The 27,975-nt window shown below is 47.3% G+C and overlaps 1 protein-coding gene across 2 annotated transcripts in view; it reads right to left on the reverse strand.

Moving 5' to 3' along the window:
* Positions 1-27,975, reverse strand: part of NRG2 (neuregulin 2) — a 175,583-nt gene that overhangs the window by 22,556 nt on the left and 125,052 nt on the right. Inside the window, exons 4-6 of one of the 2 annotated variants that reach the window (XM_051630889.1) lie at positions 24,263-24,328; positions 14,096-14,216; positions 3,113-3,171 (exon numbers count right to left, since the gene is read on the reverse strand). In XM_051630889.1, coding sequence (XP_051486849.1) covers positions 3,113-3,171; positions 14,096-14,216; positions 24,263-24,328 — 246 coding nt within the window. The remainder of the gene's footprint in view (positions 1-3,112; positions 3,172-14,095; positions 14,217-24,262; positions 24,329-27,975) is intronic. The other variant, XM_051630890.1, reaches the window with a different exon arrangement.

Consider the following 27,975-nt stretch of genomic DNA (forward strand, 5'->3'; position numbering starts at 1 on the left):
ACACATTTCCCATCACATTTGCATCACAACGCAAGCGAAATCAAATGTAAACTTCTAAGCAGATAGGAATTAACCCCAGAGATACTTGCTTGATTTCTGCAGTTGCAAATTCCTACCTAAAGCAAATGCTACTCACTCAAAAAAACGGCTGAGCCTGGAGATCTCTGAGCTTGCCCAATAATAGAATTCCTAGTGAGTTCCTCTGTACCAATCTGTTAGAAAATAGCAGCAACATCAGCATGATATGGAAAACACCTCCATCTTCAACAGTTCCTCTTAATTTTCAAGCAGGAGGGTATATACCCACAACATCTGGCAGTAGGAACTTGGTCATATGGTTGTAACAGCAACACAGAGAAGCATCACATGTGAGAAAACCAATCTAAAGACACCTGATTTTTCCCCTTCATAATCGTGGTGGGCTAGCAGGTATTTTGGCCAGTCTCCAGAGCTACCTGTCAAATAGATAAAGATAGCCTGAACTCCTAGAGAATATGGGGGATTTTACCTGAGCAAAATCTGAATAAGGGTTTAAATGGGTGAGATAGGAAGCTGCTCCTAGAAAGACGATATACAACATCTGGCATGACCCTGGGATGCTGCAGCACCTTCCTCTCTGGCTCAAATTTACAAAGTATCTGCCATAACTTTTCAGAACAGCATCTTAAATGTATTTCTCCCTGCAGAGACTCTCATACAGCCCTGGGATATACCTACTAAAAGTAATATTATTATGTTTAATATTTATGTTAAAGAATCAGAAGGCCTGATCTGGGCCTGAAGACCTAAAATACCCCAAATGCATTTAAAACAACACCAGTGTAGGTGTCATTATTTCCTGTTTAAGTATCTGTCAAGCACTGGCAATGCTCTCAAAACATGAATCAGGACAGAGCTATTTTATTTCCAGTGGAAATGCCTGAACCTCGTTTAATCTGTTTCAGCTTTTGACCTGTCAGAACCCATATGGGATGAAGTACTGAGTGAATTACAGAGCTACAGAAACTCCTACTGTGCTCTAATTATTGATTGAAGCAGTAAGTAAGCAGTTTTCACAGTGCAGGCTCAAGTGAAATGCCTTTCCTATTCAGTAGAACAGAAAGTTCAATACGTGCTTTTCTGCAGTGTTGCTATGTATGTTACCCAGCTGTGACCTGAAAGTGAAAACACCTATAAACACACATGAATCATCTTCTTAGATGATTTTTATCCAAGTTCAGACAGGTAACCTGGATCGTTAAGCTGTTTTTACCTTACTATTCTGTGGTTAAAAGCAGAATTGAGGTAAGGAAATGTCCATGTGTGGGTTTAAGATCGGTGTTGTTCTTCTAACGCATGAGTAAAAAGAAAACAAAATTCATTCTCATAAAGAGCTGAATTCTACAGGCTGGGGAAAAAAACACACATTGTTTATTCTTGCCATTAATGTTCTCAAAAGGCATTTTCCTTACAGAAAACTCATTTTCACCCCTGTTTTGGTTTTGCAGCTTGGTAGCAATAATGTTTAAGCCTGTTGGAAACCACTTCATGAACCATGCTACAAAGCAGCTTAATCAGGTGAGCATCCCACTGCTGCCTGCAGCCGTGGGCTAAAGCAGAAAGGAAACCCTTTCGCATCAAGGTAAAGATCAAAACAGAACATTTAGTTTTGTTATTTTAAAAAGAGCTTACTTGGATGTTTTATTCTGAAAGAATAAAGCAATGGAGGTTTCAACTCTGGAAGCCAATTTGGAACAAAAGGCAATGTAAAAACATCAAACTGTCCCAAGAGCTTCACAAAGCTCATCTGCATCTTGTCTGCATTCTCTGTAGAAGGGGAGCCTAATGTGAGCACTTGCCAGGTATTAGCATGTGCTAATGAGACTCCTGCAATTGCCAGCTCAGGATGAAGACTGCAGGACTTCTTACAGCTCCCTGGGAGAGGGGGCACTGGCAATCAAGGAGTCCTCATGGAGAGACATTTCTGGTTCCCACTAATTAAAGCCTCTTCTGTGGCTCTTTTTAAAAAGCCTTTTTTTAAACCCACTATTTGTGGTGGTCCAAAGGGCCAGCATGGAGGGAGGATGGGTCACACAGAGGGTCACTGTGGCTGATTTCTTGTGCTGTAACTGCAGCTTCTTCAAGGTCAGTCCTTACCCTGAACAAGGATCCCACTGATCACACTGATCACACTGCAGGGACACTGTCTGAATATGGACACAGAAAAACTATCTGCCTTGAACACAATGAGCTAATGATGTCTGTAAGTGAGGTATTTCTGGAGACTTAGAGCCTGCAGAAATTTGAACCAGGAACTGGGAAGCACTAAGTGCAAGGGCTCTGGGGTATTTACACCCACTATGAGGGTAAAGGATAGGTCACTGTAGCTAGACACAACCCCATATGCAAGGCTGTCCAAGTCCCCAGAAGTGACAAACACCTCTGTGCCCAGGAGGGATATAGTCTGAGATGCCCAGTCAGCAGGTTTAGTTCGCATCCTGAGTGGCATGAGGTGTGGGAAACCCTGAGATAGCAGCCACCAGCATGACTTCTGGGACTCCAGGCCTGTCCAGCCCCCTGGGCACGCTCCAGGATCTGACCCCAAGCCAGCCTCCAACCATCTCACCTGAACAGCAACTGATGTTTGGCTTAGCTTCTGGAAACAGAAACACAACCTCACCTGAGGGGACATTTCATTAGAGCCTGTGCTGTGTTTTCCTCAGTTGGTACAGAGAGACTCACACACCCCCGCAAGGGTCATGGGAAATGTACAGCTCTTGCACTGCATGACACAGTCCATCTTGAGACAGCAACAGCAGCAGAGACAGCTTGTCACACAGACTGTTCTCACACAGCACACCACATACCCTTGTGCCTTATTTGCATTTTGCATGAAAAGAGCAAGCAACATTCAGTTCAATCAGAAATGAAAGCAGAACCCATTCTAACAAATGGGGAGACAACAAGAGCCCCAGTTCTCCTCTTGGACATGATCACAGCTCCTCTTACAGCCAAGCAGAGCTGGGAGTGCACAAGACAGGAAGAGGGCTCTTGGAGAACAGAAGAACCTGCTTTAAGGACACAACACAGAGCAACAATAACCAGGGAGAGAGAGAAGTAGAAAGAGACATACTGGAGAAGCTGACCATTGCGAAATGCTGACATCGGTCTCCTGTGAATTCGATCGGACACCTACCAGAAAAAAGAAAACCAGAAAGAGAGAAACAAGATAGCAACATGACACCCAAACAGACACATCTGAGGCCCCTTCTGATCCCTTCTGTGACTCCTAGCCATCTGCTTTCAGCCTTCTCCCTTACCTGCATCCCTAAGCCCTAGCCCAAAGCTGACACCAAGAACCATCCCTGACTAGACCACTCTACATCCACCGCTGTGCCCAGGAGGTTTTAAGCAGTGTGGCGCATTTTTTGTCTTCAAACATACTTTGCTTAGGATCTGGCATGTACAATCGCAAAGGCAGTTTCTCCAAACATCTCTGTCCGAAGAATCCATTTGGACATCTGGAGGGGAAAAGGGGAGAAATCACAGAACACGTCTGGCACCATTCTTGAGGCTAAGGTCAGAAATAAAAAGTGCATTGTGATGAATGGAAAAAATAAAGGCTTCACGTGTGTATTTACTCTTCACTTTGCTTTAACCAGGCACCTGCAACATCAGCATTCTAGCTCTGGTTTTGGCCTGGATCTTGAAGCAGCCAGCCAAACCCCTCCTTTCCTCATCTGCCTGCCTCCTTCCTTCTCACCTGCTAGAAGTACCAGCTGGCAGCACGATCGAGATGGGCTGGATGCTACTTTCAGAGACTCTCCTTGGAGCTGCTATCTAGACAAGACTGGCAAGAGGCACCACAGAGCAGTAAGGAACTGCTCAGGCGACAGTGAGCGCTGTGCAGGGCAAGCACCTTCCTGTTATCATCACAGGAGTCTCCACAGGATGGTCCAGGGAAGAGGGTTACATTGAGATTAGAGAGAAAGCATGTGCAGAGTCTCTGTGTTAACAGAGAGGAAGGGACAGAGAAGAAAGCTGAACCCAACAGGTCTCACATGCTGCCCAACAATGAGGCTCTCTCAGGCTACTCCAACCAAGGTGATGAGCTGGGATGTGCCAGCTCACAGGGCACCAATTACATGTTTGTGTGATGCTGCAGGGGCAGGGTTGGCACCCTGCAGACCAGGGCTACCAGGCATGGTGAGGAAACTCTCTGGATCAGGCTTAGCTAGGTTTGGGGATCACAGGGATGTGGGCAGGGGTGTACTGGGGGCTGCTGAACCACAGGTGGGACAGCAGCACCTGCACACCAGGCGTTGTGACCTACCACAGCTGCACGTGAACCTAGGAAGCAACCAGAGCTCAGTTGAAGGTGGTCAAACCCTCCTCCCCCAGGCACTTATCTCTCTCCTTCACTTCATCTTTTCTTCTGGCCTCCTTGGATAGTCCTTTAAAGTTATCCCTGAAGTTATTCCTGAAGTCCCAGCTCCTACCTGCCTGTCCCACAACTTGCTTCCCAACAGACCTCTCCCTCCTCTGAGCTCAGGAGGGTTTTATCCCTGGAGCATCTTAACATCTGTTCTCCAGCTTCCCAGGGTAAGTGTAGGTTCTGTGCCTGGTACACATCAGACCTTCCTCATGCCCCGGTGCCACCCACAACATCTCATAATCCATCAGTGTTTGGCAAGCCCCAGGTGCTCAACAAAAAAGGGACTGAAATACACCTCAACAAAAAGGACATGGACCAGAGGCCTGAGCCTGAGGTCAGTGGCTTGGTTTCCTGCTGTTCACTGCAGAGGATAGCAAACAGCCAGAGTGGCCTTGGCACAGTGTCAGACTGGTCCTAGCCTGCACATATGGTGGGGTGGAGCAAGGCAGGTTCAGGTCCCAGGTGCTCAGTGCCAGCCCCATGTGGGTGCTGTAGATCTGACCCTCTTGTGCCTCCCAAAGGTTGGTTCACACCTGCTCCCAGTCTGTGACACAGCCAAGGGGCTGTGGAAGGGATGGCTTTGATGTTTAAGATGACCAAAGCTTTGCTGTTCCAAAGCTTGCTGGCAGATGAGTTCTATGCTGGTGCTCAAGGGCTACGGCAGCACTGGTTGTTCTTGACAGACTTGTGCCCAGGTGGCATGTTGCAGATATGCAACTCAAGTAGAAAAAATAAATTCAAGCAGGTAGATTCATTCCTGCTTCTCTACTTGCTTAAGGAAGATAAACAGTTTTTTTCATCAACCCTTGGGGGCAAAAGTAGAAATTACAGAAGTCTTCCCTATTCATCATGACCAGAAAATCTTGATTTTTAATAGTTCTCCCTCATCCTGGATGTACACTGAGCTGAGTCAGCAGGCGGGAATCACGACATGAGGGAGTATCAGTGGCTCTCACAGCCCCTTCAGGGGGGTACACCAGACCAGGGGTACACCAGACCAGGGGTACACCAGCCCACGGTCAGGCCTGCCAGGATACAGCCTTCTCCCAGCTGGGGGGCTCCTCTCTCAATGGGAGAGGTGAGATTCAGCTGAGCTCTGTGGAAGGATGTGAGGAGACACCAGGGAGCTGGGCACAAGGCAGGACAAGGTGTGAAATCTCCCAGCTGTGGTGATGGACATGGCTGGTGCCATTCCCCCAGTGCCTGGAAGACTGCATTAATTCTCCCTCAAACCAGAAAAGAGGGGAAGGCTGAGTTATTTGCTGATACACCACAGCCACAGGCTCCTAAAGGAGGCCATCCACCTGTGGGACAACCCTCTGGTACTCCAGAGGTAGGCTGAGCCACAGTGCTGGATGCCTACAGATATTCCTCTGAATCCAGAATGATCCAAGGAGAAGACGTAGCCAATAAAAGGCTGCCTAATCTCTCCATCCCATCTGCTGTCCTCCACCTCAACACCTACCCAGCTCCAAACCTGTCCATCTTTTCCCTAAAATTCCCAGTTCTCCAAGGCAGGGTGCCCCATGTCCAGGGAACATTCCACCTGCTGTCTCCTTCACAGAAGAAAGATCTGGAAGGCCTTACATGACTTACATGACTTTGGCGCTTTACTTTCTGCTGGTTTTCACTGCAGTTTTGGTAGGTCTACACTGAGCAAAAAAGCTGGTGCACCCTCAAACCTGTTTTCTGCGCTACACAGTATGTGGTTTTGGGGCCTGGGCTAACACCTCCATGTGGGAGTGTGCTGGGCTGTTTGTGCACCCTGACCTGCTCAGGGGCAACTTAAGGGCACGGCTCTGTGTGAGGCCTCCTTGACCTCTCCAGTCATACACTTCAGTTTCTCAGTATCCAAGTCACTGTGGAAATTGGAAATTTGACTCCCTGGTCAGACAAATATCTTGGAAAAATTCAGCCCCTATTCTCAATTCTTGGACATTCATCTTGGAGCACAGGAAAGGGAGACACACCAGTAACGTTCCAATAGCAGGGAGCCCAGCCAGCTCCCAAGGAAGCCCAGACAAAGGGTTTACCATCAGACATGAGGCCTGGTGACCTTCCCTGTCATGAAGCAGAGGAAGCTGGTGCTGGGAAGTGGAGTGAAGATGCCCTGTGGGCAAAGAGCACAAATCTGAGGCAGCTGGGTGATGCTGACTCACAAGGACAGCCCCAGGGAACCATGACTTTCAAGAAACCTTTAAGAGATTGCACTGGGGTTTGAACAAGGTATCCACAATAGAAGGTGTCTTCTCCATCCTTTGTGAAGTTTATTCATCACCACTGATAGCATCAAGAACTTACTCATCGAGTCTTCATGCATATCCAGTTTAGCTTGCAACATGCTGCCCATTTGCTTGGGATTGGAGATTTCATGTACGTTGTGAGCACACAAAAGGTCCTCAAAGTGCTGCTGAATGAAGCGAATGTCCTACCCACCTCAAAAAAGAGCTAAAATATCCCAGGTGCACATTTGCAAGAGATCAGCAAAGGCTGGAACTTCAGTGTGACTGAAGCTGCATGCTATTAAGGAAAGACTGAAAATTGCATGGAAACTGCTGTAAGGAATTAAAAACCCAGAGAAAGGTGAAAAAGCAAAACAGAAAAGTGTCAAAGAAGCTTTGATGCCATGAGAGCTACCATACAGCCCATCTTCAGATCTCTGCAGTCAGCCTAGCGCGGGTGGGGAGCATAGCCTTCTAAACAGAAGCCAGTAGATAACTATCTTCTCTGTGTCTAGGACAGCTAAGGTTTTTTATCTTTAGTTACAAGTGAATCAGCAGTTGGAAAAGGGACAGAAAAGAAGCCTTCATGAACACGAGCCCCTTCTGTCACCTCACAAGCTAGCAAACAAGTGGTCAAGATACATGTGCCACTCTGGTGTCCCTGGGTCCAGATTCCTCATAAGCGAGGCTGCTGGCAGCAACAGTGGCCTTGGAAAACACAGAGGGCCTATGGTTCCTTCTTTTTTAGCTGTCTCATACATCCAGGCTGGTGAAGATGATTTGATATTTATTACTATGGCTCCATGTGACTTTAGGAAGAAATTTCTGGCATACATGGCCCATGAATCTCCCAGTCTGGACAGGAAAAGAAGTGGAAAGGACCATTGCAGGATCTGCTGCCTGCAGTAAGGGCTTCTGGGCAGCTCCTCCTCAGTGGCCAAGCATATAGCCTGAGGGACATGTCTGAGAGAAAAGGTTGAGAGCCATGAGGTGGTCTTTGTGAAGAGGTTTTGGCTAAGTATCCCAACAAAATGGAGTCCCTCCTACTTTTGAAAGCTCTTGCAGGAGCTACACAGATGGTGAACTATTCCTGCAAATGCTACCTTTGGACTTTCTGGTCCACTCACTGGTGTCACAAAGGGCCAACATGTCTCTTCTCAAAGGCCAAGGGAAGTGAACAAAGCTGTGTCTGTAGGAACAGTCTTGAGGAAGCACCAACCTCTTGCAGACAGCACCTTGTCCCTTCTCTAGCCTGTGAGGAGAACCCCCAATATTGTTCTTGCTTGACTTCAACCCTCTCTGTGTAACCAGGTGCATGAAAATTGAAAAAACCTGCCACATCTGAAAATTTGCTACTTGCAAATACCCTTGATAAAACTGGTCAGGAATTTTTCTGTCCAGATTCTGCTGTTGCTGGAAGATAACCAATTCCTTATGTTTTGAGCAATTCCTTAAGATTTTTTTTTTACTCCATTTTGAAAACAACCACAAAGTTTTGCTCTTGGGTTCAGGATGAATCGCAGTTAAATATTTATATGGTATAAAAAATGCAGTAAGATGATCAGCCACATGATGCATCTCAAAAAGTACAAACCAGAATGGTTTGAATGACCCATTTCTATGTTGTTTGCAGAGCACTTATGAACACTGAGAAACTTTGACCTTTGGTGCTGTATCAGGGCACAGCAATAATTTTTGTTAATTATTACTAGCTACTATTAATTAATAACATAATTATCATAATGCTCCTGCTGGAACCAAAACTTTTTCTGCCCAGCTGTTGATTTAAGTCTTGCAAGGATTGGCTCATTTCCTTTGCTTCCTCAGATCTTCATTAAAGTATGTCAAATTTGGTAGCTCTCATAATGCAATCCATGGTACAGAAGGATGTGAACATGCAGGTGCTTCAAAATAATGGGCTAAGGAGAAGCTGTAGCAGAAGGACACAATGCACTGATATAAGCAATTGAAGAAATGTTTCAAGCATGTTCCTTATTTGTGTGAAGGGCTGAAGAACACGACAGTTCTGTCATTGTCTCCTGATCAGTCCTAGATGTTCAGCTCTGGAGACCCACAAAAGGCTGGGCTCCAAAAAATTGCTGATGGAAAGAAAAGCAACCAGAATAAATGCAGAGGCCTTATCCAGAGCAGCTAATAATGGCATGTTTGCTGTATAGTGGAGTTCAAACCACAGGATCACTCACTTCTGGGTTCAGTGAAGACAACAGTGCAGCTCTGACTGAGCCAAGGGAGCTCAGCAGCATCTGCACCATTGACTTCACTGAGCCTTGCTGTTGCAGAATCAGCTTCCACGCTCTGATGGGTCTCAAGGGTCTGTTAAAAAGGACACGTTGAAGAGGTTGCGTAGACAGGCCCCTTGAGCCCAAAAAGGTACCTGATCTCATCACCCCAAGATAAACAGCATGCAAAACTCAACAAATGGGTCCAGTCTGGTTCAGGAGATTTGGAATAGGATGTGGAGGTTTTCACACCTAGCTCAGCTCTTCTCTTCCAAGGACGTTGCAACACTTCCACACAGAACTGCTCAAATACCCATGGCAAAGTGACATGCCTGTGGATCTGCAGTGTGCAGCTTGTGCTGAGCAAACCAGCAGAGTCAGCGAGAGGGATGGTGCAGCTCCTGAGACCACAGGGGAGCTGAGCAGGTTGTGCTGCATGGAGGACTATGGCTGATGTTCACCCCCCTGGATGGTGCCCTGGAAAAGCACGGGGGAGCTGGCAATGTGACTGACCCTTCAGAATGATCTTTCCCTTTTTGTGGGAAAATGTATAGGAGACAATGTACACAGAGGAGGTAAGCAAACGGACTTCTAGGAAGTAAACATAATATTGTAAGCTGGAGATCTGCCTACACCTGTGTTTAAAAATGAATTTATCTCTTTTCCTTTGCTTTGGTTTCTATTCTCTCCTTGACTTTCACTTTTGTTTGAGTTCCTCCAGGCCTCTGACCTCACTCTCTCACATAATGCAGTGCTGCCACCCCAAACCCAGCGTGTCTGTTTATCTGTCAGCATCTGTAAATCCTTCAGTCTGACTCTTGCAAGCACAACTGGTCCAACATGATGTGGGCGTGTTGCTCTATAAAGCTCTTTAAGTCTTCTGATGCCATGTAATTTAAGAAGACCCTGGCCCAGGGTACTAGCCACTCTGATTACATCAACCACATGAAGGAGTCACAAAGCCCCTGTCAGTGGGCAGGGAAGGACTGTGCAGTGAGGAGACTTGGCTTTGGCTCTTTGTTTGCCTGGGAAGATCCCAACTGCAGATAACATGTGCCAAGACCTACCTGGGGAAAAGAGTGATTTTGCTGCCACACAGGCTAGTGCCTAGGTTAACACAATCTTGTGGGGCATGGCTCCCAGCACTACCAGATTGGAGCAGCTTCAGACTGCTCCAAGTTGTGCCAAGAACCCAGTGGGCTCCAGGATGAAGGTAGGCCCAAGACCAGAGGCTGTCAGCCATCCCAGATGCTGCATGTAGCTGGACACAACCATCTGGTCACTGCTCTTCTGTGTCCCAGCCCAGCTCAAGGTTTTGAGACTTGCTTGTGAGCATCCCCTCTGCAGGCTCTCAGTTCGCTCTGCTCAGACTCACCACTTCCCAACAGTTATGCTGAGGAACCAGCACAACTTATAAGGCCTCACTGAGAAAAATGATCTGGAGAAGGGTCAATAAATTCATCCTGTCAACAAAATCCTTGGGCTTTTTAATTTACTGGGGCTGTTGAGGCAATTCTGTATGCCTGTGGCTCAGGCCATTTCTTGGGTTTATGCTGAAAATTTGTAGAATATCTGAGTCAGATCAGACATCTCCAATTTAACTTTCAGATGGGCTATTTGCAGAGTCAGGGTAAGAGCACAGATTGTATCATCTTCAGGTTTCCTTTGACACTACCATGTGTAGAATTTACTTCAAATTAAGGACAAAATTATGCAAGCACACAATTATAAAAAAAGACATAATTTCTGGAGCAGCAACAATTTCTGTTCTGGGCTCTTCCCTGGTGAAGAAAATGCATTGTCCAAGAGCTAGCTGAAGTGTATTAAAAAGGCTTGGAGGAGGTGGGCTTACAGGCAAACAATTTGCTCCCCAGCATTTAAAAGACCAGGAGGAACGCTCTTCTGAGAAGCCTGTTAAAAATAATAATAAAAGGCCAGGTGCCAATACAGGCATTATCTGTAACAAATCCAGTATGAGCCACTTTAGGAGAATTAATCATTTGAGAATCCCACTACTCTTTTTGCTTCAGAGTGCCAGTGGCAACATCTACAGGAAAGATCTCCTTCTTCTGCTTGTGGGCAGCTGCAAACAATGAAATCCCCTCCAGGAAGCTGATTGCAGGATGGTGACAGGTAGAGAACAAGAACACTCCAAAGTACTGTTTTCTGAAGCTGATATTGGAAAGGCTGGTAATACCACACAAGGACTGTAAGCTGGCCCCAGTGGCAGAAGACCCCCGAGGTCCTGCTGACTCTTATCAGAGCAGAAAAGTGGGAACAGCACATGGATACTTATTGTTCTTGGCTCACGATGCTCAGGTGGCTCTTGTTTGATCTCCAAGGCACCTGAAGAGGTTATGTGCAGCAGGACCTATTGATCTCCTCCATATTCATGTCTCAGACTCATGGCATGGCTGGGGGTGCAAGGCTGGCTCCCACATTACAGAGTTCAGACATGCAGGTCAAACCTCCTCTCGTTTGTCCTCTGCATCTGTATAATTGCATCTTTCACAATCCACAGCAGCAGATCTCCTGTCTCATTGCAACAATGAAGATGTGAAACATTTCAGCATTTTGCTAGTTTGCAGGCAGGCAAATGTAAGGTCTGTTTAACCATCATCAGGCTTCCCCAAGAATTGTCCATATTATTGGAAAAGCCATTTGATGGGAAATACTAAGTTCATTTCAAATGCTTCTGCATTCCTCAATAACTAACTATTGCCTTCTGGAGTCCAGAAACTCTAAACCAGCACTTCAAGCATCAGGATTTCTTCTCTTCAGGCTATGATTTAATGATAAAAACACCCAAGAAGAGTGAACATCCATATATCTCCTCAAGCAGAAATTACTGCACTGTGTGGAAGGCACTCGGGTCCCTTGGGTTCCTGGTAATACAGAACTGGTTTTTCTGGCAGAGGAACAGTCAAATCACTTCTTTTAGGTTAACACTTTGCTGCACTGCCATACACACCCATTCAATTCCCATCTGGTTTTAGCAATTGGTATCTTGTGACTCCTCAGAAAAGGAAATAATTTTATCATCTGCAAGGAAGGAATTGAAGCTTTCAGATTATATGAAATAAATAGATCTGGTTTGCATGGCACATAAAACCTTAATGGAATCCAACACTGAGCTTCCCCTCTGTTCATCAGCTATCACAGCAGCCTGGTTTGAAGGTAGACTGTTTCTTCACAAGGCTGGAATTACTTTGGTTAGAACAGTCTGTCTCCTGAAGACACATGATAACTACCACATGCATCCTTCTTTAGGAAAAAAAGAGCCAACCATTCCAGCTGAGTATTTCAGGAGCTCAGGTAACTCGTACTGTACTTAGAAATTTATCTGATTTGAAAAGTCTTGATTTGGATTCAAGTTCTTCCCAAAAGAAATAGCCTCGAGATCCATGCTTTTGGCACGACATCGTTGCTTAGAGAGAAACAGTGATTCATACACTTTTCCAGGCTTCAGGGGTTGGGCCCTCCCCAGCATGGAAAGACTGGAATGGCTGGGGCTTCCCAAGGCTACAGCTACACCACTACAGGAGCTGTGACTGATTCATCATATGGGGCTTCCCCCACATTTCCTATGGGCAACACTGGCAAGATGAACTTAACAGTGCAGCCAAGAAGCCAGTGGCAGAAACAACCACCCTACAGCACAAGGGTGTGTGGTGTAGAAGGGCTGCTCTCACTTCACACACGTGGGAAACGTGGAGGACCACAGCATCTGCTTTCTGTCCTTCATGTCTGAAGGGCAAATCTGGGAGATCTGGAAGATGCTGTTCATCCTATATCCTTTCCAGCTGATCCTGCATTGGGAAGTGAGAGCACAGGAGCTCAGCAGAATGCACTTCCACATGGTTTTTCCTACTGCTCCCTGACAAAACAAAGGAGCACTGGGAGAAGGGAGGAGTTGTGCTGAGTGTAATCCAGCTCACAGCTCTTCCAGGAGGGATGATGGTTCTGTTCAGATGTGTCCTTCAAGGCCTGAGGAGCTGTGGTGTCTAGTGAGCTTCACCCCACACAGTGGCAGTGGCACCAGGTTGACATCCACAGACATAAATACCTTTGGCTGTGCATCTCCACTGTGGGGTCTCTGGGCCATGCAGGGAGAAGACAGTCAGCTTTGGTCTTCTCCAGGCTGGGCACAGTGACCACTGTATCTTCAGCTGAGCTCAGAAGCTGACTGCTTCATAGTCACCTGCAGGAGCCTGGGGGCAGGTACAGGTGGGTTTTGTGTACCTCTGTCTCCAGCACTGCCAATCACACTGCACTGATTCCCAGGCCTCAGTAGGGTTGGAGAGTGAGCTGTGAGATGCTGCTGGGCTTGCTGGCTGTTGATAGGTTGAACCAGAGGTGAAAAGGTCTCATATCCCATTCCACATCCCTTGGACTATGCAGCCAAACTTTATCCTCTCCAAGAAATTGCATTTTAAGGATAAGGACACAGCTTGCTCAGGGAGGTTGTGGCTGCCTTATCCCTAGAAGTCTTCAAGGCCAGAGTGGATGGGGCTTGAAGCAACCTGGTCAAGTGAGAGGTGTCCCCAGGCCATGGCAAAGGGTTGGAACTAGATGATCTTTAAGGACCCTTCCAACCCAAACCATTATATGATTCAATGACAACGTAATATGTCTTCCTGGATTTTTTTTGCAGGTTTTAAAATTTGAAAGGGAGAAACAGACACCCCCCAGCCTGCCACAAAGGGGCACAGAGTGGTGAACAGCAGTGTGCTAAACCTGCTTCTGGTCCCATGAGGAGCAGACAGGAGAGGTAAAGGGGCAGGTCTCAGCAAGGGGCTTCCTCCAGTTATGGGGGTGGGTGTGCACTGGGGAAAGACCCCTGCCTCAGATGGGAGGACATGTCAGCAGGGGACACAGAGCTTTGACCTAGCTCAAGGAGAACAAAAGGGACTTGACCTTCCCTGAAGCTGCAGAGGAGAAAGGGAAGAAAGGGAAAGGAAACAGCCAGGACAAACATCTTGGAGGAAGAGTCAGGAAAAGTGAACAGTGGCACTCACACAGAAAAGAAAACCTGTACCTCCCCCACTCCCACCCCTCTAGTCTCCCTCTCTGAATCTGCACAGCTCAAACTGCAATTGCCAGGAGAATTTCAGAGCTACCCCCGCCCTGCCCCCCCCCCCCCCCAGGCAGTTGCACAGAGGTGTGCCCTCCCGCAGCCAAGTAATTTCCATATTGACACAAGAACTACAGTGACTTACTTGCAAGACAGCTGGTTAATCCCCTCGATGTAGTAGCATACCCCACCATTGACACAATAGGACTTGGCTGTTTCGTTACATTTTCTAGCATGCCCGGACCAGGAGGAGAGAGTTGTGGTTACTGCAGGGGGAAAAAACACACAAAAAAGACATTTTGTTATTTCCTTTGTTGGGCAATTCTGCTTCCTTAGATGATTTTCAACTAGTGCATTTGCCAAAGTAAAACCCTGCCAACCTCAGCCTGTGCCTTTAGACCCACCTTCACCTCTCCAGGTCCTGGGGCTGCGACTTGACCTTTCCTTTCCTAGGAAGAGAGGCCAAGTGAGCGAGGAGGGAAGGACACACCTTCCTCGCAGCAGCCAGCATGTCAGGACAAGATAATCTTTCTTGGTGAGCTACAGGGAAAGGGGCCCTTCCCCATGTCTCCTCATCCTCCCCTTACACATGCATGCAACGCTGCATGGGCAGGCAGGAGGTGTGAAAGAGCAGGTGCTGCAGGGTCACAGAGTCATGAGAACGCTGAGGTCTGATTTGCCTCACAAGACTGGACCAAGACACAGAGATATACAGGGGACATTCCATTACTCCACATCTCCATGAGGAAGAAAGGTTTTAGCCATAAGCCCTCACTGTCTCCAAAACAGGTCCAGAGGAAGCAAGAACAGCTCCATCTTTCCCTTCTCTGCTTCTGGGCACTCCTCTGTCACGCCCCAGTGGGGCTGCTTCAAGACAGCAAGAAGTTCAGCACTAGAAGTCAGTCAGCCTGATGTGTGCTAAGAGGGAGGCTGTCAGCATGTCTCAGGCTTCCTGGGATACAGATGCTTTTCCAGGTTCTTGGAGCATTTCTTTCCGGAGAAAAGCCTTCCAGTCATGTAAGGTACAAACAAAATTGAGGGTACTCTGCAATATTCCACTGCAACTCCTGTCTCTGAATGACTCAGACAAAACAGAGCATCTCCATGGGCAAGACAAGTGAAAAAACATTTGTTAGAGCAACAGTTGCACGTTACACAAGCAGACCAGCTTTGGGGAAATGCAGACCCATCTTCACATAATTGAAAGAAGGGCTGAACACTCAAAAGCATCTACTTTTTCCAACTGAATACTTAATCTCATTAAAGGTAGTTCCCCTTCCTGGACTACCCAACTTGCTCATACCCTGACAGCTACATCTTCAGCAGTGTAGTTACTACCTACTTTCCAGCACCTTCTATACTGTCCTCAAGGTTTCTGAGGAGATACCCTCCTCCATCCTGTTTTCCAAAGCCTGAAAGAGCCTCATGGAGAGGTCAGTGACTTTGGACCAGCTGCTGAAGACTGAACATCTCATTGATACAGGATTACAGGAAAAAGGCTGGGGCTAGAGCACCAGGCAGGAGCTAGTCAGGACCATGGGAGAAGCAGCGAGGCACAGCCTGCCCTGGACAAGTGGGAACAGGGGCTGATCCTCACAGCTTGGGCAGCCCCTGAGCCCATCCCACCTCCGCAGCAGACCCAGGGACTGCCGTGGATGCCTGCCCTGCTGCAGCCCCCCCTGCCAGAGCCAAGGTCCCTGCTCTCCTGCTCCTGCCCCAGCCCAGTGCCTGCTGGGCCTGCCCAGGCTCCCATGGGAGGGCTCCTGGCATCCTGTGAAGCCTCTGACACCTGGATGATGTTCTTCAAGCTTGTCCTGGCTCTTGCTTTCAGGAGTGACTCTGACTGCATGGTGCCCATGCAGGAGCTGGCCCATCAGGCTGAGCACAGCAGGAGTAGCCACTGGTACCTGCACACAGCCAAGCTGACTGTTCATTTTACATGAACCAATGCACTGTCCACCCCCATTGTCTTCTGTTCCTCATAGGGAAATCAAAGCTTTCCACTGTCTGACAGGGCTGGGGTTGTGGACCAAGCAGAGCTGTTCCTGTTCTTTGCCTTTAACAACTGCTGCCTCTGGGGTTTTCACAGCTATCAAGGGCAGAGCAAGTTGTCTCAAAGTGCTCTGCAAACCACTCATGGCAAATACTTCAGCATAGACTGAAAACGAACATGGCCCTGGGACAACAAACAGCTGCTCCCCTACCAGGGCATGTAACACCAGCCAGCTGGGAGCTAAACGTGCAGAGCAGTGTACACAAACGAGAGTGTAAGCTGGGGTTTAAAACAGACAATTATTTGACCAAGCCACCAAAGAAGTCCTTGCAAAAAACCCTAATGTATGAAAACTCCCAAATTTGTGTATTGAAATTCAGCATTCCCTTCTAGTTAAGATTATTGAGAACTTGAAGCCAAAACCACTATAATGGCTTTGTAACAAGCCTGTAGAATTTACACCTTTTTGAGTAGTAGCACATGTCTTCTAAGGCCAGTGGAGAGCTGTGAGACCCGTACAGACATCTAACTGTGTGTGATGGCACCTGGACTTTCTTTGCAAGGCCTTTCCTTTAGCTATTGCTTGATCTAGCTACTAAAAATGAGCCTTAACACCAAATGCCATTTTAAAAATTAGCATTAATGAGGAACTGGAAGGGGTTGCCCAGGGAGGTTGTTGATACCCCATCCCTGGAGGTTTTTAAGGTCAGGTTGGATGAGGTTTTGTGCAACCTGGTCTAGCGGTTCCCTGCTCATGGCAGAGGGGGTTGGAACTAGACAATCTTTAACGTCCCTTCCAACCTTAACAATTCTAAGATTCTATGAAGATAAAACCCAGCCTCGCAGCACGCAGCTGTGTCCAAAAGTGCAGCTGGAGCCAGGCTGTGCAGGAGCTTTGCTCTGCATGTGCAGGGGATGCTGCAGGTTGTGCAGGGGAAGTTGCAGGTTGTGCAGACTGTGGGCATGTAGGAACCACATGCTTTGCTCTGCAGCTCTCTGGGGTCTGAAAGTTGCAGGGCAGCAGGTACACAGAAGACAGTCACTGTCCCTTATAATAGTTCCCTACTGCTGCCTTCCCAGCACACAGTGTGGGAGCTGCTGAAAGCTACTGGCAGGGAGGCCTTTGGTTTGGAGTGCTGGCAGGATGCTAAAGCTGCAAGTGTGCTGTTAGATCAGGGAGCAGTGAAACTTCATGAACCAAAGCACTGGTACAAATTGAAAGGCACATGGATGAAGAACAAGCACAGCCTGCAGGAAGCCATTATCCATCACCCCAACATCCATCAAAGGTACCAGTTGCTTGCAAACGAAACGATCCACCTGGAAAAGTCTCACATTATAAACCCTACAGGGAAGGATTCTGGAGGGAGCCTTGTCATGGTTCACACAGTAAGGGAGGAGCAGAGAGGGAGAAATAAAATCAGAGCCCAGCAACCTACCCATAGAAAACACCTCAGATAAAAGGGTACTCTTTCCACCAGAACAGGTGGGTGGGATGATGCAGGGCTGTGTGATGTGATTACAGTGCTGACCAGCGAGAGATTGAATGGTATTTTCATCCCACATGAACAATTTAGTTCCTTTTAAACAGATAAAAAAAGAGGGTGACATGAATGAGGCTTAGGACATGCATGTTGAGCACTTAAAGAAAAAGAGCTGTCAACAGAGATTTGCTTGTCAGAAAAATATGTGGTGGATCAATTCTCCTAGAAGCATCTTGTTCATGTTTTTTACCTTCTAAATCCTGTTTTCTGCAAGCTCAGTGCCTTTTCTCCCAAAGAAGCACAAAGCATTTAAAAACTGAATCACAGAATCATATTTCCATGGTCCATTTGTTGGCAGCATAGACGTAGCAAAGGCTACAAGAAGGGGCAGCCAGCCCAGTTCCCTGTCAAGAACAGAGTGTCATGAAACACACGCTAAAAGCTGAGTAATGTTGGTCAAACCAAAGCCCTGTCATGTCTCTGACACTGGCCACTATGCAATGGATAAAGAAGACCAGCATAAGCATGAAAAGACAATTTTCTTCTGCCATCTAGGATGAGCAGCTCAGAGACAACCTAACTCACCCCTAGTGTCTTTACATTAATAACTTTTTATGGGTTTATTTTCCACAAATGTGTCTAGTTGCTGTTTGAACAAATCTAATCTACCTGGTCCTGAGCCATCTGCAGTTCGACGACCGATGTTGGTAAAGTGACTGTACAGGTTATTTGCAGTCATGTTCATTCACCTCCACTTCAAACAGCACTCAGCTGTGCCTGGTGACCCAGAAATTCCTTCTCAGAGCTTCTACTCTGTTGGCTGGTGTGGTAGAGGAAGTCCTTCGTTCAGCCTCCAACACAACTCCATCTATCATAAATTACTTGGAAAGTTGTAAAATTACTGAGCTATTTAGAGATCTAAATAAGCAAGGGATCAAATTTGGGTGGTAGCTGCAATCTGGGTGGAAAGGGACTCACCTGAAGGCAGCAGGAGATGATAAAGGGATTTGTGCAGTAACACCAGACATGGACCAACTGCCTCCCTAAGTACTTCAACGAATTAAGAACAGGAAACAGGGAGTGTGCAGGGGGTAGGCTGCAGAGAAGAAATTGGGAAAGTAGACCACTGGGAATAAGCAAGGTGCCCCTAAGACAGAGGTCTCTGCAAACACAGAGGCAAACTGGCCACAAGGCTGCTGCAAGGTGGAAGAAGGCGTGGAAAAGCTCACCCATCAGCAAGTCATGTCTCCAGCAGGTCTTAGGCCCAGGGCTGAGAACAAAGCAGGAGGGAATAAGGAGGTGAGGACAGGGGAAAGAGGGTGGCCTCTTGGTGGATGTGTATTGACAATCTAAAGCCACATCCTGTTGTGGTTGTACCAGTCAGTGAGCACAGTGCAGCACAAAGACACATGAGATTTAAAGCCATTCAGAGCATTTGTTTCCCACCACACATCTAGGTTATTTGGGACTGGCATCAATGGCAGGGCAAAGAGGAGAGAGCCAGAGGCACTGACACTGCCATGTGGACACCTCCCTTCATGCAATCCATCTACGCAGAAAGGCCATTAATGATTGTGCAGGGCTTCTTACACAATTCCTACCACACACGTCACTTACCGTTTGCAGTGAGCTCACCTGCCTGTTCTCAGAAATCTGGTGAAATATTCCCCCTGCAAAGAGTTAATTAATGCAGCTTGGGCTATAAATTATAAGTTAATTTCTCACAAACTAAAGCTACTGTCGAGGAGAGCAGGGAGACAGCAAAAGCTTCACTGCTCCTTCTTTTTGTTTTTATAAATAACTTTGACTGGTGGGTTCATAGAGTACAGACACTTTACTCTCTCAATATTTAGACATTCAGTCAGACAGATGAACTCTGCTGGTTAGAGAGTGTATACAAATTGCCAGCTCTGTATATGCCTCATGTACTTACTGATAAAACACAGAATTGCTGAGGTGCCTCTCAACCGAGTTCATCCAACTGCTTGTCAGAAGGACATGGATGAAAAGCTGTCTGGCCAAGCTATTCCTTAGTTGTCGCACTGTAATTCTGGTGTAAGCCACACTAAATCCATGATTTACACTGATTAATAGGTTGGGAGGCTGTTGATTCTAACCATTCTGTCTGGTGCAGATCTCTGTTCCTCTGGTATGACACTCTCTTCTCTCAATAAACCTGAGCAGAGGCTGGATGCTCACTGCTGCTACCTATATGTAAAATCAGAAGGGCCTGTTTAGGCTGGGGCTCACCTGGCAACAGACTGGGGGCTCTGGAGCTCATAAAAATGCCGCTCCTGTGTGTTTATGCACTTGGAAATGACCCGGTCTTTACCCCTGCATTTTACTGAACTAGATTCTGCTGGAATTATATTCCCAGTTCTTGAGGGGATCATGGAGATCAATAGCTGCAGACTAGAAGATCATCCCAAAACACAAATACTAGACTTCATGATGTTCATCTCAGAGGATCAGATATTGCTGATTAAAACAACACAGGCAGCTCCTCCCACACCTCCCACCTGCACTGTTCAGGTGTTTCACTGAAGAGCAGGTTTTAAAGGTTTCTGTGCACCAAGGGACTGCCTGTTTCTACAGGACAGGTAGCTATTGCAGCGGTAAAGACCTGTGTTATTCTAAAGCTTCTTGTTCCTCCGCCAGGCTGATCTCACCAGCTTTATGAAGGAGCACTTCCTACACTTTTCTGGGACCAACAAGGGTCCCAGAATGGAGGTGTTAGCACTGCAGCATTTTATGATCCCCATCGTCAATCATAACAGCAGCAACATACCTCAGTGAAGGGATTTGTTCAGCAACCTAACAAGCCCCTTTGAAGGGCCAGTGCTGCCATGAATGCTTTGCAGGCTGAAGCCCAAGAATCAAAGTCAGCCAGAGCAGAGTTCCTGGTACATAGCCTCCTGCTCTGCACATGGTGCTCACAGCCCCAGTTCTTTCAGGAGACACCAGTTCCACTCAAGGCTTCACTTTGTACTGCCCCTCTTTGCCTTTAGAGTCACAGTGGCCTGTCTTACATCACATCCAAAGTAGTAGATATGATGGCCACTTAAAAAATACAAATTAAGCAATGTCTGGGACCAGAGAGCAGGCAGGCACAGAGCAGCTCTCCCTGCGCCCTGCTGGTGAGATATCCCACACGTACACCTCAAGGGACCTCCCGGCAGTGCGTGCAGGCTCCATGCAACTACCAGCCACACCCCCAGTTGTGGGTTTGAAGTTGTTTGAACAAAGGCCACACCAGGACTTATTTTTACCCTAACACTGAAAACTGGTCTGCCTGCATGGCCCTCGGTAAGCTCCCCAGGGCAGTAGTCACAGCACCAGGCCTGCCTGAGTTCAAGAAGCATTTGAATGATGCTCTCAGGCACATGGGGTGATTCTTGGGGTTCCCTAGACAAGGATAGGAGTTGGACTCGAAGATCCTGATGGGTCCCTTCCAACTCAGCATATTCCATGATTCTGTTACTCCTGTCAGTGCCCTGGGCTGGCTAGACACCCTTTAGCTCCAAGCCAACAGCAGCACACTGATGTTTGTAGTGTGTAGATGTTTGTAAGGCCTTCAGATCAGAGTGCCCTCAGGTGGACCAACCCATTAACCGGCAGGTCCAAGTCAGCTGCATTGATCTACATGTTGGTTTAGAGTATCTGCCCATCAATGCCGGATCCTTCCGTATCCTGATGGTCTCCAAATCACACTTCATTCCCCAGCCTGTATTCTCCTTTTCCCTCTAGACTCCATCAAAATGTTTCTAAACTTTGACACTGATTCCTGTTCCATTTACTAAGCAGGTCGGTAGCCACAGACTCCCAAACCCTGCGTAACTGCTTCAAGCTGCACAGTGAGGGGATCACATTACCCCTGAGTTGTCTGGAAGTTGAAATAAGCATAAAGGACCTTTCTCTCTGTATCAGGGCACATGATCAAGTTACCCCAACTCTGCAAGTTACTACCTGTGAGCTGAGCCACTATGACCATTCAACTGCTCAGCCTTAGCCTGTGACAAACATAAGACAACACAACATGTCTTATTTAATACTTTTTCATTATGGATGAGGCTACTGCAATTATCTCATGGTACTGGCCTCAATAGGAAGACGTCTTGTTAAGAGCAATAGGTATGTCTACTCCTTTGAGCCCCAGTGCTTTCTGAAGAGAGAATCTCTAGGGCTGCTCTAGTCTGACAGTGCTCAAAGACGGTGGTACCATGTCAAAACAGGCAGCATCAAGGGAAGACTTTCCCTTCTGAATCTGGCCCCCAGAGTCTAGCTTGACCATGTGGACCAAAGCTGGTGTTACAACCAACACTACACCCTTATTGACTATCACATATCCAGCTTGTTACATCTGCTAAATGGCTCTAACTCATCCAAAGGTGTCCACACCACTGGATGAAGCTGAGTGGTACCACATGCACGTACCATGTAATGGGGGCATCAGAAAACCCAACTTTATGTTCTGACCCCAAGTACAGAATTCTATGCACATGGGCTAGACAAGTATATAAGGCCAATTTGAATCCAGACAACTCTCAGAATGCAGCACTGTAAGATCCCTGATCTCCCAAGTGTGCTCTCTTTGGTGCCAGATCCAGACTGGTATCACCACAAACACCACGAGATCCTTGGAGTTCTCCATACTGTCATGAGATCTGTGAGACCCACACCAAATAGTGACCAGAGGTCCTCCTCCAGCCAGCATGTAGGCAAAGGGAACAGCAGCTGGGAAAGAGATCCCAAGCACATCTTCATAACAGTGCAGATGTTTCCAAGAACCTAAGGTACAAACCTGCCTCCTTGTGCTCTGTAGGCTCGTGACAGGTGCCAGTTAGGCATGGGAACTTGTGTTATGGGAACATGAGAAAAGTTATTTAAGAAGAGAGATAGAACACTCTGGAGACCTGAGTTGCATTTTGAGTGCTCCCTGGTGTGTAAACCTGCCTCTTGTCAAGGCTGCAGCAGTGTCAAGAGGGCTGTGGCCACTGGAGAAGCAGAGGAGGAAGGCAGGGGTGACTCTGGGTGGGGCAGTATTTGCTACACTTAAAGGTTGTAAGAAAGGTTTTAACAGTGCTCCAAGGGGGAAATACATGACACGCCACTCCTTTTACCAAGGTAGAGGTAGAAAGGAAGGCCAGACATTCCAGGAAGGAACTGGGACCTTCAGGAAAAACACTAACTAAAAGCATATACACCAGGAATAACAGCACTACATGAGGCTACACAGAGTAACGGGGGCCCACAGAGACTGTCTGGGCCATGGGGTCTAACATCCTTGCTCATCCTACTTGGTCAGATGCCTGCCTCACACCAGGGGCCAACCAGAAGTGACCAAGTGCCATGATCAAGCTGCCTGTGCCAGGTAGTCTCTTCTTTGCCAGGGAACTGCAGCACTTGCATGGTGCTTTCCCAACACAGAGCTGAAAATCCAGTTACTACCTTTCAGTGAACAATGAGAGGTGAGAAAACCTACAGGTGCCAGAAAGGCTTTTGATTACAGATATTTAAAGGAAATGCAACAACTTTCTTCAAAAAGAGAAACTTCTCTGCAAGTCACACAGCATTTTTCCAGTTTTGTTTCTATTGTTGAAATTTGGCTTTTAGTGAAAAGAGCATCTATGCAATGTGATGCAAATATGTAGCATGGATCTATGCTGGTGAACACAAAGGAAAAATCTGGGGAAGGATGGTACAGTCATTGCATTTGTGGTGCTGCATCTCAGCATGATACGCCCACTGCAGTGGAAGGCCAAGCACAACACGAGCACATTTAATTGCAGTTTTCTAGTCTTAGAAGCTTTTAAAGGATACCTGGCCAGTCCCTGCTGTGGCTGCAATCAGACTTCCTTGAAAATCATAAAAGGTTGAGCTTTCCAAAGAGGAAACACCCCCATAAAACCTGCGAAGTGGAACTGTCAGAAGGGAGGTAGAGCCACTGCACTGCCAGTTTGGGGTGTCAGCAGCTGGAATGGAAATACGAACAGATCTCAAAATAACCCCCTGGTCCTTGGCTCTGGTGGGAAGGGGTCCTGGTGGGCTGTCTGAAGTGCTGAGTCTGCCCTCATGGTGAGGTGCCCCTCAGGGGAGAGACCCTCCAGCACAGAAATACTGTCCTCCACCAGAAAGAGCTGAACCAACAGCCAACACCTGGCTTCTAGATCTACATTTGTACCCATGCTTTGAATTTTCTTTTTGGAGGCCTATATTCTACTGCATTTGTGACAACTGAATAGGAAGGAATGGGGAAAGGCACTTCCACCACATTACATCAAGTTACACATTTTGGGAAATCTGTTCTTGTGTTCTGGTGAAAAATGTGATGGCAGCACACAGATGTATTTTCCGCAATTTTCTTATGACTTCCACTTAGAAGACTCATGTCTTTTTTCTTGTATTTCCTACAGCCTCTTTTGATTTTCTCATCCGTCCTAAAAAAAACCAACACCCCACACCCCCCAAAAAACCCAATAAAGAAAAGCAACACCAAAAAATCAAAGATTGCAACAAGCTGATCTTACAATTAGCAGTAAACCCATGTATTGAAAGAGCTGGGAATGTGTAAAACCCATCTGGAATTTTAAGGAGCATGCTCTTTAAGTTACCAGAGCAATCATTATCAAACCCTCCCTGTCCAGTACAGACACCAGCAATATAAATAATATTTGTTTGAAAGATCTAGGGAAAGATCAGTGGTTTGGGGAGAAATCAAAGAGAAGTAGTGATCAGAGAAGATTCTAGGATGCATTTATGCAGACTGTCTCATAAAAAACAAAACAAATGAGGGAAAAGAAGCTGTATGGAGGGAGTGGGGGGTAGAGGTACTTACACTCTTCTTCCATAACAACTATTTTAGTTTCTGAGGCTGGTAAGACTTGTGGTGCTTTCGTTGTTCCTGGGGAAATTAAGGTAAGAAAGTAGTGAACAAAAATATCTATTTTGAGCAGAGAAGGGTGGACTTAGCTACTGCAGGGAGGAGGCCAAGAGCAGGTGCTGCTGGCTCGCACAGGCTGGGGCTGTCAACGTGTTAGTACTGGTTAGAGTAGGTTTAGGGGGTACCTAGGTAACAGAGGAAAGTAAACCAGTGTCCCCACAGGGGACAGCACTGGGCACGCCCATCCCCTCGCTCCTGACTCTAGGAACTCTGTCCTGCTAAAAAGGCACAAATGGCCCAGGATTCACCCAGCAGGTGATGAGCAGAACTATGGGAGATTTTCTTAGCCCTGACAGTCACAAGAGTGCAAAGATGGGATCACAGAACATGACAGTGAGGAAAACATGGAGTTTAAGAAAAGAGATCATCTGAAAAGCCTCTGTCCCACAAGTGCAAGCACAAAGTGATGCTCCTGCAAGAGATGGAGGAACAGGAAACAAATGCAGGCCATGGCCCAAGGCACTACAGGAGCTGAGCATCTGTAGCACTTTCCTCTGTATAAATCAGGATACTGGGGGAAGTCCAATGTCCACAGTCTCCAGCTCTACTCAAGCCCAGTGGCAGCAATAACCCCTCTGGATCGAAGTCCCTCACCACCCTTTAGATGCCCAAAGGATAAAGCACCAGGAGCCTTCACTGTGCCTGCAGTACCTGTCAGAGACAGGGGGTGAGAGCACCACAAAAAGATAAAAGTAAAATGAATTTTGTACAAAAGTTTGATTTTTTACCTGCAGTGTCTAGCAAAGGGGCAGGGAGGTGTCAGTTAAGGAGGTGTCTTGATATTTTCCGAGGAAAAAAGAGTCTCAGTCATGTCTCAGCTGTGCCCTTGTGCCCATGTGATACCAATATTGGACTGCTCAGTAAAGAGAACTGGGAAATGTGCCGTTTTTCTAAGAAGGCAACTAATTTACCTCAAAGTAATGAAACCAGCATCAAAGCACAATATGTTTTGGCTAAGCTCAGAAGCATTTCCTCAGAAAGTAACACCCTCCCAAAGCTTTTCAAGGCCAAAGCATTTATTTCTGAGCTGGGCATTATGTGGAAATCACCAGAGATTGGCTGATGGGCATTTTCTAAGTGACATGGGGTCACTGCACAGCAGCCACTCTCTTCCTAAAGAAAAACCTCTCTTCAATGTGATGTTTTCAGTGATTTGCAATAGATCTGCATGGCTGAAAAGATGCTCTCATGCTACCCTGAAACTGCTATAAACCAAGAAGTGGTAGTGGAATGGAGCAAAGGATACTTTGCAATGGCAACGCTGCCTCATCAGGATGACAATTTTTACCAGCAGAGACTGAATCCCAGACATCCATGGCCCTGAGGGTCTCATGTGTGAGCTCTTTCTCTGCCAGCCAGGGGTCCAGTGGGCTCAGAAGCCTCCATCTCTGGCCTCTCTAGCCCTGCATGGGAACAGTGTTTTGGGCTGAGGACACCTAACTGCTCCATGATGCTCATCTCAATGCCACATTCTATGGGGGCACCCAGAGATGTCCCCAGACCACATTTCTGTGTCACAAGATGCGGTGGTAGCTCAGGACCTTTTCCCAGTCCTGGATTCCCCTGCCTGTGTCACAGCAACATTACAGGCCCTCCAACAATACTGCAAAGTGTCAGGTCAGACAGTCCCAGAGCATCAGTCCCAGCCAGCCTGCCCGGGACAGACAATTGCAGAAGGCTCCCAGGGACAGGGCAGCAGTAGAGAAGCAGAATGTAAAGCACCAGAAGATACAGGAACAGCAATAGCTGGAGTGAGCTTCTGGAACAGAGGGGAAGGCTCCAAGAGGAGGCCAGCTCACAAGTCTGCTCTATTTCATTCTTATAAACTGCTAGAATTTCCCAGAGCTCTGTGTTGAGGCTTGGCCACAGTAGGGTCAGTACTAAGGAGTATGCAGAAGAAGGCAGGCAGGGACAGAAAATGGCACACATGTGGATCTGGACACAAGCAGAAGCCCTGGGGAGTTTTCTACTGAAAGATGTTACAAAAGAAGGAGCTTGCAGAAGTGAGGAAAGCTGTCGAGGTCCCAAGAAGGTCCAGCAGTAAGGAAAGGGAGATTCCAGCACAGCATGTGTCTGGGCACAGATGAAGGATGCTCAGCTCTGGGTAGCTCTGGGAGGAAATGAAGAAGGAGTGCAAAGGGGGTGACAGAGCTGTAAAAGCCTACTGGGATCATCTTGTTTACCTTTGCAAGGGACAACAACTAGCACCCAACTGCTGTCCCACCTGGTGACCTGCACATACCACAAGCAGGGTGTGCAGGGCTCACCAGCAGTGAGCCAGAGGTCGATTTCCAACATCAGAAACTGGATTAAGGGAGGCACTGCCACAGCAGGGCAGGACATTGGCCACAGCAGCCATGGGCCATAGCAGGGTAGGACAGGCCATCCACAGCACCTTGCAGCCTGCAGCTCCCATTAGGAAAAGGCACAGGACAGAGATTTGGTTCTATGTGTGGTTGCTTTTCAGGTCTCAATACATTTCTGGGCAAATCTGGTGTCCTCACGCCCTTTGTGGCCTGAGTGAGAGCAACCAGACAGCAGGCCCTCCTGCCAGGAAGAGTAAACCCCAAGAGGTGCTCCCATGACCTGTGCCTGTGCATCACATTACCCAGTGGCTATGAATGATCTCAGTCTCTGGGATGTCTCTCTGACTCAGGCAAAGCCTTTTGTGGCACTTCCAAATTGCAGGGGCCTGATGTGCGTTTTCCTGGTGCCATGAGGAGCACGAGGGGTCAGAGCCTTGCACAAGGGTTCAGAGCCTTGCAGGGGAGCTGCTCAGTCACACTCTTGTGAAAGGGTTTTGCAGGGGCCTGGGCAGGGTGCAGGGAGGAGGCAGCCAGGGTGCTGAGGGCAGGTCTAAGCTGCCTGGGCATGCTGGGCATGAAGGGGGCTACACACACAGATTCCAATCAAAACAGATGCAGTTTACTTTGCAATGGGACAGCCAGAGCAGGAGTCTAAACAAAAGCAGTTGCAATGCCTCAGTTAGGCACCCATGGCTGGCCCAGCATGGATAGCCTTTCTCCAGACTCAGGTTTTAACTGAGGGGGACATTATGTGACATTACAGCTCCACAGAATAAAAGATTCAGGACTGCAAACACTGCTGAGGAGGAGGTTAATAGAGAAAAATAATGCCAGTAAGCAGGAGAAGAAAGCTACCTTCCTTCACATTAGACTATTGCTAATAAGAGCACAACAGAGAGACTGGATCACAGCAGAGGGCTGCAGAGCAAAGCCCAGGCTCCCGTGGTGGCCCATTGTGAGTGGCAGAGGAAGAGCATAGGAAACAGAGCTGGTAGAGAGTCATCCCTCCCCTGCTCACACCCTCCTGGCTTCTGGCAACCACTGAAGGGACTTTCTGAGCTGGAGGGTGAATCCAAACCATCATGTTAAGCAATATAATAATTATGACCAAGATAATAATAAAACCACCTAACCTCAGACTCCATCTGCTGAGCTATAAGAGATGGAGCACACATTCTAGGATGAAAACCAGAAGCCACTTCACTCATCACAAAGCTATGATTTAATTACTTGTCTTCTGGTGAGTTTTGCTTCTCAGAAATTCTTTAAAAAAAGAAAACATCAAGCCCACCAGCTTTCTTT

Source organism: Apus apus, chromosome 13 (assembly GCF_020740795.1).
Source record: "Apus apus isolate bApuApu2 chromosome 13, bApuApu2.pri.cur, whole genome shotgun sequence".
NCBI lineage: Eukaryota > Metazoa > Chordata > Aves > Apodiformes > Apodidae > Apus > Apus apus.